The sequence below is a fragment of the Phasianus colchicus genome, chromosome 16 (assembly GCF_987193195.1).
Source record: "Phasianus colchicus chromosome 16, bPhaCol1.hap1.1, whole genome shotgun sequence".
Taxonomy (NCBI): Eukaryota; Metazoa; Chordata; class Aves; order Galliformes; family Phasianidae; genus Phasianus; species Phasianus colchicus.
Window position 1 is genome coordinate 9,174,798 of NC_143451.1, and position 18,651 is coordinate 9,193,448.

General features: G+C 46.6%; 1 protein-coding gene across 2 annotated transcripts; it reads right to left on the minus strand.

The window, feature by feature from the left end:
- Positions 1-1,271: 1,271 nt before the first annotated feature.
- On the minus strand, positions 1,272-16,331 carry IL21R (interleukin 21 receptor). Of its 2 annotated transcripts, none has more exons than XM_031606582.2 (9): positions 16,231-16,331; positions 12,180-12,254; positions 9,991-10,096; positions 9,690-9,886; positions 8,999-9,150; positions 8,426-8,603; positions 7,907-8,003; positions 7,392-7,473; positions 1,272-4,602 (listed from the first exon to the last, which is right to left on the minus strand). In XM_031606582.2, the coding sequence occupies exons 2-9, from the start codon at positions 12,232-12,234 to the stop codon at positions 3,697-3,699; spliced, it is 1,773 nt and encodes a 590-aa protein (XP_031462442.2). In that variant the 5' UTR covers positions 12,235-12,254; positions 16,231-16,331; the 3' UTR covers positions 1,272-3,696. The 2 variants fall into 2 exon arrangements, with proteins under 2 accessions (XP_031462442.2, XP_031462441.2); XM_031606581.2 differs by lacking the exon at positions 16,231-16,331 and adding an exon at positions 15,075-15,133.
- Between the last annotated feature and the right edge of the window lie 2,320 nt (positions 16,332-18,651).

Below are 18,651 nucleotides of genomic sequence, written 5' to 3' on the forward strand. Positions count from 1 at the left end.
TGATCAGTCAGTAGCAGCAGTGGTGTAATAAAGTAGAACTTACTGTGCCCGATTCTAAAGATATTCTCAAGAACCAATGAAAAACTGCTCAGGTTATCAGATTGAGTTGAAGTAGCTGCATCTGCAATTACTCATTAGTGATGGATAATCTGAGGAATTTCTGTTAAGAGGTTAACATTTAAAAGGCCAAATAATTTGCTGAATATGAAAGTATCTTCTTGGAACACTTCTATAAAAGTACCAACAAGAGAGCTCTCTGTAGATGACCTAAATCCAGTTCCTTGCCCCGTGTGAATGTGAGATGAGCCTGTATCCATTGGCCTCTGTGCAGCAGTGCTATCAGTACTGCCCAGCGTCACAAGCATCCTGAGCTGCCCCATCTTCTGCTTCTTCTCCAGTCTTTCCCTGCACTGAGCTCGGAGGGGCAATACTGGAGGCAGCAGAGACTAATGAGAGTTGCAGTGCTACCGTCTGCATCCCTGAAAACACGGGGAACAGATATTTCTAATACTCACTGAAACATTGCAGTGTTACAGTCAGGATCTACCAAGCTGGTCACGTACATGGGTCTAGTGCCAAAGAAGGGGAAGAGAGATGGATTGAATAACAGTTGCTCAGTGTGAGCTTCATGAACCAATAGATGGGGCAATGTAGAACTGAAGACACATATTTCCAAACTGGTAATGCAGTTAGGGTGATGGTGATTCTCCAAGTAGCTGCTCTCAGGTCTTCCCCACCTAGTAGAACTTCTACCACCCCCATGGGTACCCATCCAAACATCTTTTACACTTCTTATTGTTACAACAATCCTAAATATGAGCAGAAACAGAAAAGCCTTAAAATGCAAGAACAAATAGCACCTGCAGCCTCGGAGCTGTCGGACAGGTGTAGTTTGCCTGCTACAACAGACAACATTTTGTCTCTGATAGGGACACATTGTAACCCTGCATCTTCCAGCCTGTTGGTTTAGGACAGGGTAAGGATGCTCCAGCTGCACAATGTTGATTCTCTGCCTTCAGAGCAGGCAGAAAAGTCAGTACAGGAGTTCAGCATGTATTGAAATAGATGTTCATTGCAATAGTCTGGTACCATTTATGTGCCCCAATAATTCTGTGGCTCAAGACCACTTTCCCCTGCTCATCCACAGTGAGAGGGCTCTGTTCATGTCCCCCAGGCTAAGCATGCAAGCCAGCAATATCTTGAGTGCACTTTCATGTCCCTGATCATTTTGAATACTGCTGAGGGTGGAATTAAACCTTTTACAGATGTTTGAGAGCAGAGGAAGCCTCCCAGAAGATCAAGAAAACGTGGGCTTGCAACATAACCAGCATGGCCCAAGCAATCCTTGGGAAAAATATCTTTTTCAAATTAAACACTTTTAGGTCAGGGACATTTGTAAAGTTTGCTGCTAGAAACCTCACAAAAGCAAACAAACAATTCACACCAACCCATCAATGCCTCAAGTACCTCCACATCCACAGTGCTGTGTCAACAACTCTTTGGCTAACAGCTTCTCTCTTACAGCTTGCTTCAATGGGGACTGTACCTCTTGCTTTCATATCCTTGTGCCACGTGCCATGCAAGCTCCTCTCTGCCTCCTTGAGTGACCAGAGGCAGCTTCAGTCCAATGTAGCCGCGAAACACCACCTTGTACCAGACGTGTGGCTACAGACTGTGTAGCAATGGTAGAAACATCTCCTCCAGCAGTTTTGGGACCATTGATGTTATCAGAAGCACAGAACATATAGAATTGAGGTGTGAAAGGCCCCAGAAAGATGGGTGAGATCCCCCTCTTCCCCACAGCAGCCTTGGCCAGTTACCACGAGGTCACTTTAGAACAGCAAACAGCTGTATGATGTGGCTGTAGAAGGCAGTTACAGACAGACCATCAGCGGTGCTTCTGCCCAGTACACATTTGCACAGACAGTGCAAGCAGAGCTTGCAGGACACTGCGAGGAACGCATCTCACCAACGAGGAAGCAGAGCTGACTCGCTCCTCTGCTGCCTCGCTGAGGGCATGCAGGGTACTTGCTGCACAGACACAGAAGACTGCAAAAACAGAAGAAAGGAGAGAAGGAACCTAACGCACTGAGATCTTCACTTTGTACTCAGGAAGGCCAGAGCTATGGGATATCTTGTGGCAGTACAAACAGTACAGGCAAACAAGCTAACACACGTAGGCTTAACATGAGCACAGCTGGCACAACAGCTACTGTAAGCAATCAAATGAGGGCTGTGGGTGCATAGAAAAATCTCCCACTTGTGAAAGAAACAGCTTCTCTTTATTGCAAAGCTCCCTCTTGTTAAGGGAGCGTGTTGTCTGTGACAGCAATTGGAGAGTGATTTCTCTGTCCTTATCTCAGCCCTTGAGCCATTTTTTATCCTGTTTTCTGCTCCTGTTCCTTTGAGGAGGGGGAGCGAGAGAGAAGCATGGAGCTCAGTTGGCCATCAGGGTGAAACCACTACAGGGAGCTGTGGGGTTGCTGAGAGTCCGGAGCAAAAGCATGGGGAGAAGGAAGAGTGTTTATTGGTATCACAGGAACAGATTGTTGCTGCACTGGAAACGTACCTCGTTAATGACACAGGTTCTCCCACTGTATGACCAGCAGCCAAGCACTTGGGTTAGTAGCACTGTGCCTACATAAGATGTAAGGTGTTCACATTCAGTATCAGTATCACATTAACTTTTTAAGACAGTTATCCTAAACAAAACAGGCAGAGATGTGTGGGGAAAACAATCACAGATGCAGTGTAAATGCTACTTTCATTGTAGGCTGTGTGAGCTAGCTAGCTAGCTGTGCTGCTGACCTGTGAGCTGCAGCAGACAAGGTCCAAGACAGGAGATAGAGCTGCAGGCACATCCAGGGGGTACAACTGAAACTTCTGCAGAATTCTAATAGCTACTCAGTGCTATATTTAATGTGCTTGGAAAATGTGTGGAGAGGTGCAGGATCAGTAGGAAGCCCAAGCAGGAGGAGTTTCTCTGGAATTACGTTTTGAAGATTTTTAATTTATAGACTCTGTCTGTAAAGGCAAGCTCCAAAAAGCTGAGGTATGATTTGTCTCTTGGATACGCCATTCTCTGATGCTGAGAAATGTTTTTGATTATACTCCATGGACAGGGATGGATATAATTCACACTTACAGCTGTGTGTATAGAGGGGAGTAGTTGGAAAAGTAACAACACCTGTTGTTAGAATAGGGAAAGGGAACTTTAATGTAACAAACGTGCTTGCCATTAGATATGCTTCGAAGATTCCATGTATATCCAACTTGAGTCATAAGAGAATGCCAGGGAAAAACCTTTTAAAGTTCTCTACTATTTATAAGCTTACTTTAAAAAAAAAAAAAAAAAAAAAAAAAAAGGAGATTCAAATCTATGTAAGCTAAGGAGCAAATTTAAAGGTACAGTTGCTTTTTCTTGTAAAAAAGTAACAAGAAAGGTCATTATATAAGGGTTTGACCAAGAATGCTGAAAAAAAATAAAATTAAATTAATCATGTCAGGTTTGATACAATGTGAACGGAATGAGTGGCAGTAGAAATAGACCTATATTTTTATGGACCTAACTGTTCTCCATTGTATGCAGTACAGCTTGCACAAAGTAAACTTTGCTTTTTTTCCTGAATTTGGCCAAAGCTTTGCTTCTGGCACAGGAGGGAAAGGCCCTATGCTCTGCAGGACAAAATCAACTCCTCAGTTTGTCTGAGTCCCGCTGGCAGGGCTGTCAGCATGGCAGGAGATCCACTGCTTGACGTAGCTCCGCGGAAAGTCCTCTCCCTCCTGCTCAAGAGAAACGGACCCACAGTTGGTCTGACTATTTTGATCAAATTCACAGTCAACTGGACTCCCACAGTCTGAGTCCACAAAGCCGCTGTCAATAGTGTCCAAATCTAGGCAGATCATTGGGTAACTGTCACCAGGCCTTGCACTGTGAGGGAAAAAGTCACAGGATCCTTCGCTGTAGGACATACTTTCACCATCAGGAGATGGTAGAGAAGCTGGATTTTCCAAATCCCACTGATTAGGATGCAAGCAAAGGGCTTCTAGGATGCTCCCCATCCCTCCTTCCACAGCCTCTTCAACTTTCTGGTGGCCTGGGGCACCTGTAGTCCTCAGGTGATCTGTGGACATAGAGCCTGAGGCCAGAATTTTGTCCTGTGAGCTCAGGTCGGACAGATGCAAGGCACTGGATGGCCTTCTGTCTTCATCATCAATGTTAACCTTGGGGTAACCATTTTCTCCAGCACTATCTTCATCACCATTATGTTTTTGTTCCCTGTACATGCGGTTACAGTTGCTCTGGCAGTTACAAGGTGTGAATTCATCGGCCACTGTCACAGTGTCAATGGACAAATGTCCATACGAGCGGTCCTGAGTCACACTGCTGCTGTTCACACTTGACAGGAGGCTGCCTTGGACTGGGGCAGTCAGGCAGGACACACAAGGCTTGCAAAGCAGATCATTTCTCAACTCCTTTATCTCCTCCTGTGAGGTGCAGTTGGAAGGACGCATGCTGAAAACTTCTAGGACTTCTGAAGGGACTATTTCCCATTCAAATAAATCAATGGTCATTTTCATATGGGATGTACCAACCCACTTCTGCATGAAAACACATAGAGAGAGAGAGAGATTAGTATTGTTAAGTGTGAGTTTCTACAGAAACGACTGAAGATTTTATGTTTTCAGAGGAAACATCAAACTGTAATATCACTGACTCCCCTAAAGTGGCAGGGTATGAGATGCAGTTAGTACAAGGAACAGGCAATGCAGGAGAACTAGCTCACATAAGCAAAATTAATCAGCTCTGAGAGATTTGCATGGCTTTACAGTTTTCCTCATGCTGAAACAAACAGACAAAAACCAACCTAAACCAACCAAACAAGCTGCCACTGCCCATAGCAGCATTCCCATTTCATCAGCCAGAGCCCCCTAAGCCACCACGTCTGCCCTGCACCCTTCTCTGGGACACTGTTTCTCTCTGGAAGCAGTCAGTTTCTTTATATGCAGCATCTGCAGCTAGCACACACACAGCCCTGCTCTCTTCTTAGCTGCTCATGGCAAGGCTTGACCTGGTCTTTTGTGCGTGGCCATGCCCAAAACCAGTCCTTTCTCTCACAGTGACAAGAAAGATGGACAGGGCAGGGGCTGCAGGCATCAAAGAGCAGTAGCTGTTGCTTGGTGCAGATAACACTGGGATGACTGGGAGGTGTCTCACATTGGATCTTGTCCTTCTGTACCATCACTAGCATTACAGCACACACACTCTGCTGCCATCTGTCACACAGCAACAACGTGTAACAGGATTTTGGTGGGAAGGTCCAACCTCTGCCATCATGGGTCAACATATTAAACAGGAGGCATTACTTTCGGAGCAGCCCTTGCATTTGGGAAGAGATCAGCTTGTGACACCAAGTGTAGGAACTTCACTACTGCAGGAAGTACTGAATCTATTTCGACTTATTCTTAACCTAAGCTGCAAAGAGCTTAATGTTAAAGCTGTGCACGCAACAGGGTATTTGAGGGAACAGAAGGAAACTCCCTCCTCAGAACTGAGCAGGCAGAATATTTCCTACTGATGCACGTTCCCACCCAACATGAACATAAGAACCCACATACACTAAATGGTAAACAATGTTCCTCTGCTTTCCCTTCTCCTTTTCTGTCTTAACAGTTCTATAATGTTTTCACTGCTTCCTGTCCAACCCAGGTCTGCTCTGTGCAGGCATTGTTATTGTCATTATTTACAGACATTTCCTACACACTTGCTTTGGTGCAGGCAAGATGCAGTTGAACAAGCCTTAGATTGATTGTTTTTCTGCCTGCTGATAATGATGACTGTTCACATATTAGCGAGGTCACCACATCCTCTTGACACTGTCTGTTTCTGAATCTCGTGTGCTGCTTTATTCTGCAAATTTATTAACTTTCTCAGAACTGAGCTTTAGCAACACTGTAACTGACACTCATTCCTTCCCATCAGCACTGAACAAGCAGATTAGAAAACAGCAGTAGCATCAGTCCCATCGAGCAGGGTGAAGCCACAAGATTCTCTGACAAGAGCATGGCTCTGGGCATGAAAGGCTGGTTTCACTTCCACTATGAACACTATCCCTTAACTTTTAGGAATTCCCACACTGGGCTCACCTAGCCCTGGCTCCTTTCCTGAGAACAACCATGTGCATCACAAGGAGATGCGAGTACCCCTTGCATGCAAATAAGGGAAGCTGTGATAGGGCTGAAAGGGGAAGGCAGAAAAGAAAAAGAACAAGTGCTGTAGTCTTCAGCTACATGCAGTGCCCATGCAAAATTTGCCATTTAATCCAACTGCATACATCATCCATACAGCACTAGGAAAGGCCATGATGATCCTCAGGGCCCAGCTGGCAACTCTCTTGCAGAGGGTCTAAGAAAAGCAGAAACAAAAAGCAGACACTGAAGTGTCTATGATCAGTGCTACCAGCCAGCAGGAACAAAAGGAACTCATTCAGAAAGAGGCAGTGATCTCTGAAGCTCAGTGCCAGCACTTTCACAATTTTATGATGGCACTGGGGGTTGCTCTTCAGCTTAATGCAAAGTCTATGGATACTCGACATTCTTTTACTTTTCAATCTTGACAAATCCTGAAAACCCTGCAGGTTTTGCAAGACACTTTGTCAGGTGAGCAAGTCTGACTGACGTTAAAGGAGAAGGTAATTAATGAGGGCTATGCAAAGTTGCTCACTTCACAAAGATACTTCCTTGTGGGAGAGGCAGCTGCACATACAGTGCTGTGACACAGCAGCTATTTGCCCCCAGAACTCTAGCCATCTTTCCAGGGTGATATGTCTTTATGTTGTTTGCACAAGTGACTCTCTAGAGAGAACTACAAAGATTAATTTTGAGCCTGTATTACTGCAGAGGCTGGACTGAGAATGTGGCCTACAGCAAACCTACAGTCCACGTCCTTGCTGGCAGCATGAGATTGCAGCATGAGATTGCAGTCCTGATATTGCTTTGTCCATTCCCTTCACAACTAGAAACTTCACAGTTCAAATATGAGCTCAGCTCATCACTAAGACAGCATTTACAAAAGATGAGCAGCACAGCTGCTCATCACAGCACAGAAAGCACACTGGAGGGCTCTGATCCTTGTCTGTACCCATGCAGCATTTCCTTGAGACATTCTTCCACTTACTGTACTAATGAGAATCCCTTGCCCAGAAAATAACGTGAGGCCTTTTAGTTTACTTTTGTCAGGCTGGATGTGGCTCTGGGCAGCCTGGTCTAGTGGTTGGTGACCCTGCACATAGCAGGGGGGTTGGAATGAGATGATCATTGTGGTCCTTTTCAATCCAGACTATTTTATGATTCTATGATATGCTTCACTCACTTATGTAGTTCATTTATACCTTGAAATCTCCATTATACATCAGGTAAAGTGGTTTGAAAAAGGCAGATGGATCTGGGATGCAAGTGATCTTCTTCCACAAGCTGGAAAAGAAAAAAAGAAAGGTTTTTGGGGTTAAGCACACCATCTCTCTGCAGGAGGAGAGAGGCCCAAAGTTTGCAGTGAGTGACTTGCACCAGCTTGAAAAGGGGCAGCAAGCTATTCCTGCTCCCATCTGGGCATCTCCAGAGCATGGACAGGACCAGGAAAACAGTTCAGGAGCCTGCAGGCCTCTGTTCAGTCCCTGTGCACAGTGTTCTCTTCCACCCCGCCTGTTGAGAGGCATCAGAGCTGACAGAGAAAAGCAAGGCACTCTTGCCATCACACCAGCTGGAGACTATACTTTGCTGACCCTCACAAGGCCACAGCTGTATCTGTGCATGAAGGCACAAGATACAAAGAAGGCTGCATGTGAACACCCCATTTTTAGCAGAACAAATAATGGCATTTAAGTCCAGCTTCCTTATGGGCTCTTACCTCTGTTGCTTGGCCAGAAAGGTTGTGATTGAGGCAGTGATCACCATGGCAACAATAAAGAACAGCATCCATTCCATGCCTGCTCTCTGTGTTCCGGCTGGAGAAAGAGACAAGGTCATTCAGACTCACCTTGCACTTTGACTGTGGTCAATAAGCAGCAGAAAGAAGACCCTGAGATTTTACCCCAAACTTTCTCTTAGAGACCCTGAGGCTGTTACGTGGGGACCAGCCCCTGTACATGAGGTCAGGTACGAGTGAAGTTGGTCAGAGAGGATTCAGCGATGAAAGGAGCTGTGCATCACTGCTGCAGCTGTGCCACAAGGCAGCTGGCAGCCGACAGCTCCCTGCTCCTGGGCCCAGTTCTCCTACCAAGAGTTCATGGATCCATAAACAAGCCAAATGCCCGCCTTTACTAGACTATCTAGCTTTCGTTCTAATTAATTAGATTTCAGTAGATTTCTGGTAGCATTCTCTGACATTGGACAAACTGGAAGGACAGGGAGAGCTAACAGTATGTACCAGCAGGGCTGGTTTTCAGTGTCAGCTGGGAGCTCCATTCACTCCAAAATCCGTAGTAGCCAGAGTCTTCTCGGGGTCTGGCTCTCACTTGGAATTCATACTCAGTGTTCCCCTGGAGTTCCTGTGGCAGGATCACCAGTGTCCGTTTGTCTTCATTGACAGACTTAATCTTCTGAGTCTGTAAATAATCACATATCAAGTAGTCAGTGCAGGAGAGAGTGCTCTCACCTTACCCTCACTGAGAGCCCTGCAAAGGAATCCCCTCTGCTGTCATGTCGTTTCTGTGGGCTATGCTCTGGCTGCTCAACAGCCACATGAGGCCCTGGGGGATTCTTCAAAGCAGAACAGCAGGAGAAGCAAATGATCTGCCTCCCTTCCCCACAGAACCTTGTACTTTTCTAACAGCTTCTGCTTCTCAATTCTTTTTATAGTCTTGCTTGTTCTTAGTCCAGGCAAGCAAAATAGAATTTGTTTCAAAACCTCAAGAACCCTTCTTCCACACCAGTGCTCCTGTCCTGCTAGGGCCGGTCCCCTCTTTGCTGGTACTTGATGGTAACCCAACATCCCACTTACCTCCCAGGTGTCAACCCTTCTCTTATAACGCAGCTGATATTCTAGCTCCTCATTCAAAAAGTAGAAAAGAGGGTTCTGGTAGATGGTTTCCCAAGAAATATTGTAGCCTTCTGTGAACACAGCAGTCAGATTGAACGGAGGCTGTGGTCTGACTGGGGGTGAAGACAGAACAGTGTTACTCTTCACAACATCACTGCAGATGCAAGAGAGCACGGTATGAGGAAGGCAGAACACAGAGAGGCCAGAAGTGCCCTGGAGGGGTGCAGCCCTGCAGAGTACAGCCTCCTGCCCAGGCAGCACTGTGACATCTGGCTCTCTGAATGCCTTTTGTCCCTGACTCTGTTGCCCATCTCTGCAATTCCTTATCACCTCAGGAACCAGGGAAAACAGCACAAGGGCAGCTAGCTCCTGGGAGATGAGGAAAGCAGAGTTCCTCGTTCTGTTCATCACACAGGTCTCCTTTAGTCACAGTCACTTGCACAGTTGGGCCACACTCAGCTCAGGCACAGGCATGAGGCATTCTACAGTTTACAATGGCAACAATAAGATCCCAGCATCCTGCCCAGTGGAGTGCACACTGAACACAGCTCCCCACCCTTGGTTGTCTTGCTCATTCCCTGCCCAGACTCTGTCCTGGCAAATCGAGACAAGCTTAAACAACATGTATCAAACCCATCATTTTTGTACTTACTGTTTTCTCTCATATAAAAACTTTTGGAAATCACATGCTGCCTGTCAGCTGTCTCTGTGACATCCACCTGGACTTTGATGTCTGCCAGCAGTTCAGTCATGTCCACAGTGCACATGTATTCTGTGTGGTTGGTGCTCCTGGACAATTCCAGGAGACTGCAGGCTGCCACAGTGTTTTCTGGATCGTCCTCATCAACCCTGAAACCATCAAAAAAAACCACCAAAGAAAGTAGTCCACTTCTATCATGTAATCTAGCTGCAACAAAACAGATTGCAATAAAAACTGTTCTATTAAGACATACCATGTAGCAGTGATATTGTACGAACTGGCACCCAGGTCATTCCTCAGGAGGCAGGACAGGGTCTGCACATAGTCCACAAAACAAGTGAGGTTCTCAAGACACGTGGCTGCATGTTTGGAAAGAGAAAACACAATACCAGCTTCCATGCTGCAGCAAGCAGAACTTGGTATCAACACACACAGCCCTTGGGACTCCCACTGCATCCAAAAAGAACAGACAGCTCTGCACCAGGCTCAGAAAGCCTCCAGCCCTGGAGCACAGGAATGTTCCACTTCCAAAGGGAGGTGAACCCCTGGTAGCCATCAGTGATAAAGAAAAACCTACTGGGAGTGCTGCAGGTATAGAAATACCAGAATGTGCCCAAACTGGGGCTGAATTTTCAAACATATCTGTCCTCTCTCACACGATCACAGCCTAAGATCTGTGGCCCTTGGCACATTAAAAATTGGTAATTCTTTCTTTACCATTCTCCCAGCTTACAATTTTCTACAATTTGATATCTGCAGCATCAATGATTTTCATGTCCAGCTCCAGAGACTTGGAATAGACTTCATCAAATATTGGCAAAAAGGTATTGCAACTTTCCCACTATTATTTCTATAAGTAATTCTGATGCTCAAGTGACTGGCAGAATTTATTGATCACTTAAACTGAAACAGACTTCTGATGAGAACATGAGAGGCAGTTATAGAAGTTATGCTGTGGTCTTTAGGAAAATGAGCACACTTATAAGTGGCCACAAAACAGCATTTATGCTTTTAACTGTTCTGCAGAAACTCTTTTTACTTCTCAGCCTCTGAGATGTGCCATACAACACCCTAGCACTCTGAGCATGGCACAGTCTATCTCAGCACTCGGATCCCTGTACAAGACCTCCAGTGAAGCAGGAAGGTGGCAGAAAAAGAAGCGTGGGGATTCTTGCAACAGCCTGTCTCCAAATGTGTCCATGTGCTTTACTACACATTGCATTATTCAAATTATGTGGCTGTTATTTTGTTTCATTTTGACTTTTTCCTCTCACTCTGACTTCAGAATTCTGTTCTGAAATTTTCATTAATTTCATTTTGTTTCATTTCAATCTTAACTTTTCATTCTGTGTCCTCAGCAGGCTGCCCTGAGCCCCCAGGGCATGCATTTCTTGCTTTGGTTCCAAACAAGATCCATTTTCTTCCTTAGACTAACTTTGCTCTTCTAGAAAAAGAGAGCTGCTACCCTGCTTTCTTTTAGAAAGAGCAACAAGTATTTATAAACTAATAAGCACTGCTAATTAGCATTCTTCTATGCTGTTATGATATTGGTCAAAAAGTCTACTACTCCTTGGCAGTCTGCACACTTATCTTTGTGCAAGAATTTGCTAACGAAATGAAGAAGAGATCAAATTTTACTGGTAAGGGAGTAATTAAATGTTCGATTAACCCAATCAATTGTAGGATGAATTCCATCCCTGGCAGCTTCAGAAACAAAGATCAAAGGATTTTACTTCTTTTTGGACCAGGCTGGATCTTACTGTTAGAAGTTAGTACAGATAATTCCTCATGTTACTCAAAATTCACAATACTGACATCACAATACGGCAGAAGATACAACTCTGAATTCACCTCTTTCTAATTAGAGTTTGGAGCAGGTCCAGGGCTCTGCCTAGAAGCAGCATGTGAAATGCTAAACTCACACCTGTTCTGTGCAGATGTTCTTTTTGCTGCCTTCTGTCCAGCAGCAGCAGATAAGAACCAGCAGGGAAGTGGCGGTGGTCATCTGCACAGTGCAGACCTGAGCAAAGGGGTTCAGACTGGGAGAGATCACTCCAGTATCCTGGTTGGCTTCCAACTGGGCTGCATGGGCTATCCAGCTATCAGCCACCAGAAGGTTCCCAATAGCAAAAGCTTTGGGAGGAATTCTATCCCCATGTCACCAGGAGCCATTTCAGTGCAAGGCAAGCACAGCCTCTGCGGCATCCCATCCCCATTGATGTCACTCTGCAGTTTGGTTGAGATCTGCCCAGCTCTGCTCCCTTTCCTGCCTGTTCTTCACCTCCCCTCCTATAATTCCTGACCCCATGGAACCCTCTCCACTGCCACCTGTCTTGTGCTTATTGCCCTGTGGCACTCTTGTGTACAGCCCTGCAGAGCCTGCGTCAATAACCAGGAAGGCAAACCTTGTGTACAGCCAGGAATATGTGTTTGTGAACTTACTGTACTGGAATAAAAGGAAGAAGGAAATACTCTGGAGCCATAGTTTGTTCCTCATTTTGGTTCTGACTGGATGTCCTGAAAAAAAGCAAAAAAGCCATACAATGAAGGGTTCAGCTCAGCTATCTGCTCATGTGTGTTGGAGGTTAAAGTGGAATTAATCTAGCCTTCATTTACATGTCTAAAAGTGAAGTGCTTAATTTAGGCGAGGCGTCTCAGCTTTCCTTCATACATCTCTCCATGAGCTAAGGCTTTGGGGTGGGGGACCTATGGACATTAAACAGATGAGTGGCATTTCTGCTCTTTACCAGCATCATGTGCTCAGAGCAAGCAGAAAAGTGCCTGCAGCCTCAGCCTATCCATGCAACAGGAAGACACTTGGTTAAGTGTTAACTCATTTTTTCCTTCATCAACTTCCTGCAATTAGAAATGTCTTGCAAATACAAGTGACATTGTTGTGGCTTAAACCTCTCCAGAGTAGATTAGTCCAATAAATAAGTCTGAATGTCAGTGTGGGTCTGTATGGGTAGTACCTGTGAGAACTCACTGATTTGGGCTTGTATAGTTAAATAAGCACGGGACATCCAGCTAAGGGACTCCACAGAGGCAGAAAGAGTAAAACAAAGAACAGTCCCCCATCTGTTACAAGAATAATAACGTATAGTACTCTTCAGGAGAAGACTGTCCTGATACACTTTGGTGAAAGGAACCTACAGGAAAAGAAGGTCTTCAGAGAAGGGGACAGCAAGATGTGTGTAACAAAATGAGGAAACAACACCAAATACAGATGACTGCTACGCCTTCAGTGACTGACCCCACAAGAGCCCTTCTGCTGGCTGCAAGCCACGCTTGCAAGCAACAAGTGCCAGAACCCTGCAAAACCTGGCCCTGTTTTGCAACAAGGCACCTGTGAAAATGATGTGGATGAAGCGAACACCCAGATGCCCATCAGAGAGAACGCCAGCAACGCCTCTCCCACTTGGGGAATACTCACAGTGTTTAAAAATTTCCAAGTTTACTCAAATAATGAAAGCAAAATAAATTTAGCAGCCACCAAAAAGCCCCTGCAAACCCACGTGAGATCTGAGACTCGCTCTGAAGGCACTGCAGTGTCCAGATGAGATCAGCAGGGCTCACTCCGGAGCTGGGTGCAGCACCTCAGCTCTGCAGTGGGAGCAGTTGTGCTGCTGCTGCCTTCACTCCCTTGCAGACACAGAAAAGCAGCTGCTCCAGCTCAGCAAGGAGCCCAGGCACCCTGCTTGTTTCCCTTGCCTGCTGTGAGCAGCAGGACAGAAGCTCTTTCTCCAGTTCTTCAGATTTTCTCTGTAACTGTTGTCCTTACCACTAGTCCCTGATAACTATGGCACAGCCCACTACTGAACAACACCTGTGCTCTCATTTACTCTTCTCCAGCTCTTCTCTAAACTCCTCCTTCTCTGAGAAGGGCACCCCTCATCACACCATCCTAAGCACGCTCACCTAACTGCCCCATGGGAACAGTCCCCTGCAGATGGGAAGCCTCCTCACATTGCAGCTTCTGCTTGCAATGTCTTATCACAAGCTCTGTTCCTTGCAGCACATTTAATAGAAGAGCTGTACCAAATGAGTGGTACTTTGAAGCCTAGATATCACTAGGCCCAGAACAAGGCTGTGCCACCTCAGGCCTTTGTGTCCTCTCCCTTAGTGCAGCCCAGTGCACTCCCTCAGAGCTGTGCCCTGCTGCACGAGCCCAACCTCAATGTCACTGCTTTGCCACACACCACAGCCTTGGTCTCCCTGCAAGCAGAAGCAGGCTGCTTGCTGCCTGTTCTTCAGCCAAGGCAGGAAGGGTTGGACTCCCAGAGAGCTCTGCAGAATCACTGCTTGTTTCAGAATTCAACTAGCAGTGCTCTGAGTGTTTTGCAGCCACAATACTGCTGTCGTTCTGCTTTCCTTCATGCTGCCAACAAGGGCAAAGCAATGAGAGGGAAGCCTTTGTTGCTTACTGGACTGTTGTTTCTTCCTTATTTCTTTTCTGCTCAGAGAACAGGAAAGATTGAACATGATAAAGTCAAAGCAACAAGCCCAAGTAGTTTTATAGCAGCATTAGATGCTGTTATTACACAACTGGAGAAAGGTTATTGTAAAACAAAGCAATTTAGAAAGATTTCCGGATAAGAGCAGAGGAGCAGAATAAGGACAGCTCCCTGCCTGTGAGATTGTTCTCTTCTGATCAGAGGGCAGAATGGCAGTAGGCAATGAGCAGAGGCAGGAACTTATTCCCTATTTTGTATTAGCAAGCCCCTTCCACCCCTTTGTAATAATCATGGCATCACGTTAATAACAGAACAGCTTAGGTTGGAGGGGACCTTACAGATACAGATTCAGCCTGTTCCAACCCCCTGCCTTAGGCAGGGTTGCTACCCACCAGATCAGGCAGCCCAGGGCCCCATCCAACCTGGCTGTTCTTAATAAAAGGTGATTATCCTTTCATCTATGTGCACACCTATAAATGACGCTGCAATGTTTTAAAATACATCATTGAAGAGGAGATGAGACATAGACATTTAAGATTATTTTGCTTATTATTCCTGATATTTCCAAGCATGAGAAAAGAAACATCCCATTACATCCAAGTAAAAAGAGTGGAAGGTCTGTGGAAGTCTCTCAGGCCACCAGCTAGATGCAAAAGCAAGTTTTCTTCTTGAAATCTTCATTAGCAACATACACAGCTACCTAATCACAATGCCCAAAGAAACAGAGGGGCATCAGGCTCCTCCGGCTGCCCAGTATGAGGCAACGTGAATGACATGGGGCACAAAGTCCACGTCAGCAATAGGAAAGATTTACAGTGAAGTCACAGATATGAAGCAGGAGCAAACTGGCAGCAGGGAAAATTGATGGGAACATGGACATTACCTTGCCCCGTCCTTTCAGCTGTCCATGTCAGCCCTCCAACTCTCCCCTGGTCGGACTGGCCTGGCTAAATGGTTACTGGGACCGCAGACACTGCATGTAGGAGATGGAGAGCAGGTGGCTCTCATCAGCACTGAGTGAGAAAAACGCCCGGTGTGTGCACCAGGAGCCTTGCTGTATTGGAATACACAGCGATAGGCGGTGGTTGACGTCATCACTGTATCAGTATTACTGACAGAAGGATGTGGTGAGCACAGAGGAGGCAATGAATTCAGGTCCAGGCTCCCACACATCATTTATTACTGTATTGCTCTTTCATCTTACTTTTATGTGAGAAAAAGGTGGGAGAGCAGATAAAGCAAACTTCTAGGGCTTAGATCTAAAAGGTCATGTAAGTGGCTTAGTGAGGTTGGTAGAATGAGCGGCTTGCAGTGGAGAGGCACTGGTGGCAGGTTGTTAAGTGGTTAAACCTAACTAAATAGTACAGTATGGACCACATCCGACAGCTCAATGCTGCTTTATTCTGCTACCACCTGTCTCCAAAACAGCCTCTGGGACCAGGACGCAGCAGCAACCATCAGAGTGCAGGCAGGGAGGCAGTCTGGCTCCCGGCTCCCCCCTCCTCGGTTGGCTCCAAGATACAGACCAGACATAATGATTCTAAAAACAATTCTGGTGACATTTAAGAGGGAGACAATCGTGTATTACCATAAGGAATGAGTCAACCATGACAGGAGAACAGCTGAGAACTGAGTGACTGCGTTCTACTGGAGGGAAAAGCAATAGAAGAAACCACCTCAAAGCTCAGGAAATGGGTTAAAATATGAATGAGCCTGGCAGAAAGCGGAGGTGTTAGTCAGCAAAGCGGCAGGCTGAAAAACAACAGAGCCCCACAGCTGGAGCCTGCGAGCTCACACAGGATGCTGTACAGAGGAGGGAGTGCATTGCTTTCATCGTGGGGAATGCTGCGTGCCACCCACACAGACCCCCACAACGCTGCCCTCCGCACTCCCTCTTTCCTTTCCTGATTGTCTCTTTACAGCCACCAGCACTGCGCTCAGCCTCTTATTCTCCCCAGTACGCATCTCAGTCTGACCCTGTTCTGCATGAAGGCTGTAGCAGGTGTTGCTTTGGCTCCTGCCTGAGGAAAAGGGCTTACCTTCGCAGAGCTGTGACTGTGTGTCTTGCTCACATGGAGGGGAGCACTCACGGCCTTGTGTCTTCTTCTCTTAGGAAATCACCAGATATACACTGGTAAGCAGAAACAGGAATGACTGCGCCTGTCAACTCACCCTGACCATCTGGAACAGAAACCTACAGCTCTGCTCAGATCCATCACCCTCATCTAAACCATGCAGAACGTACCCAGGACCCTCTCCTCAGTTGCTTTGCTGTCCTGGAACCTGCTGGAAATAGTGATTCCTCTGATGGAGCCTCCACACCATCCTCCTCAGAGTGCTCAGCCCCCTTTGGAAGCCCATACGCAGGTCTCTCCCTCCAGAGGTACCTAGCACACCCATTTAGGGCCAACATCTATCAGCACATCCCTTCTGCCTCCAGTGGTGCACCGAGATCAGAGCAGTGCTGTTGGATATGGCTTTCTGTAGCAAAAGCTTCACCTCACCTACTCTGCCAGGCCACAAGTTTTTACAGCAGGCCTTCCGCTTCCTGGGCTGGGTGCAGCAACTGAGTGTACCTTGCACAGCTTTTGGCATCTCAGATAGGTTTGCAAACATACCAGCTGCTTTCAACCTGTTTGTGTGGAAGCACTTCCAAAGCAAAAGCTAATGGCTCACACTGCGTGCTGCCTCGGTGTGCAAGCAGCGAGCTGCATATGGTTGCATGGCATGCACAGCCTCCAAAAGCACTGTTAGCTCACCCCTAAATCCATAGCACACACCATCCTGGTGCAGCTGGTGGTGGTATACCAGACACTGGGGAGAAAAGATGGGGATGGAGGATGGACAGTTTAAGAGCAGTAATATATTAGAATCTATTAACAACATTGGAAATAAATATGGACTGTTCTGGAGTAATCAGTGTTTCCAAAAAATTAAAATTACATTTCCAAACAGAAAAGCTATAGGGCTCACTGGAACCTTCCTGCAATCATCCCTATTGCTTGAAGCTGTGGCTTGCTATGAAGCTGTAAGGTGACAGAAGGAGCACACATTTTACTTGAGACTAAAAAGGCTGAAACGTGGAGTTATTGGCTCCACAGCACAGAGACTAGTACAACAAAATAATTTCACATCAGTACTTCTGCATCCACCCAAACACTAGTAGGTTTTTTACACTGCTCAGCAAGAAGAGGAGTCTGAACGTTGTTCCTACATAGAGACTGGGGGATTTCGTGTTCCATAGCTTTGGCTGTGGTATGGCTGTTGGTCAAACAAGGATGCTGCTCGCATCCCTCGGCTGCTGTTCTGGAGTCAAGGAAGAGTAACAGTGCACAGCCCAGTTTTCACACTGCTTATCCTGTCACTGCACATTTGCAGAAGTTGGAACTGGACGTGCTGTGAGTGGCAAGTTGAAGCAATGGCAGATAGCATGTAAAACAGAAACAAAAAGGACAGCAGGTGACTGCAACGGCCCTTCTCACTGGGGAACTCAGCTGGAGGCTTTAAGACAAGTTATAAGAACAGCAGGGGCTGTCTGACCAGAAGCAGGAAGAAATGCTGTTGCTTCAGAACAGCAGCATCTGTTGCAAAGGCCCAGCACAGCTCAGAACGGGGCTGTAATGCTGAACTATGGATCCTAGTTCCTGCCCCTGGGGCAGAAACAAGTCACCTGACAGTTCTGTTAATTCCCTTGTGATGCTATAGGGCAACCTGGTGCTCCCTGAGCCCCTCTACCGGGCAGCTGGGGAGCAGAGCCCCACATAACCTCCAAGGCCAGAGCCTGTAAAGTACATGTGCTGGTTAGTGAATGCAGCACACCTTAAGCCCGTCAGAGCCATGGTGAGCTCTGTGGGCTGCTCACCATGCCAGGAATGCTCATTTCAGGGCAAACCACAGCCAGTGCAGAGCTGGCTTTCACAGCAGCTGTCCACAGCACTAAAACAAGAACAAGGGCTGATTAAGACTCTGAGCCAGGTGTGGAAACTCTCCCCCCCCCAGAAGGCAGTCCAATGCTTCCTCACCCTGTTAAAATTTTTGCTGCTGTGTGGGTGGTTTACTGCAAGTGAAACCAGTAGTGGCTGAGCTGGGGAGAAGCAGCCAACCCCAATCTCTTCTGCTTGTGTCAAATTCCCCTACGTCTAAGAGCTGGGGAAACAGCAGCAAGTAGGAAAGTCCCAGCAATATGTTAGTCACCGCCTCAGTTACCTCCAACCACACTGCTCCAAGTGCACAGCTCTTACACAGCAGAGGACAAACATAGGTAGGACCACGGGAGCAGCTGATCCATCACTGAATCGGGCAAAGAGCTCCTTAGGAGACTTGTCACAGCCCATAGACCGGGGGAAGCCTAATATGTCATCACCATGCAGATAAACGTGCCGCAGCAATCAGTTCCCTGCACTGTTCATTACAAAGCTGCAGTCAATTTTCTTTTATCCTAAAGTCTTTCACTTCTGATG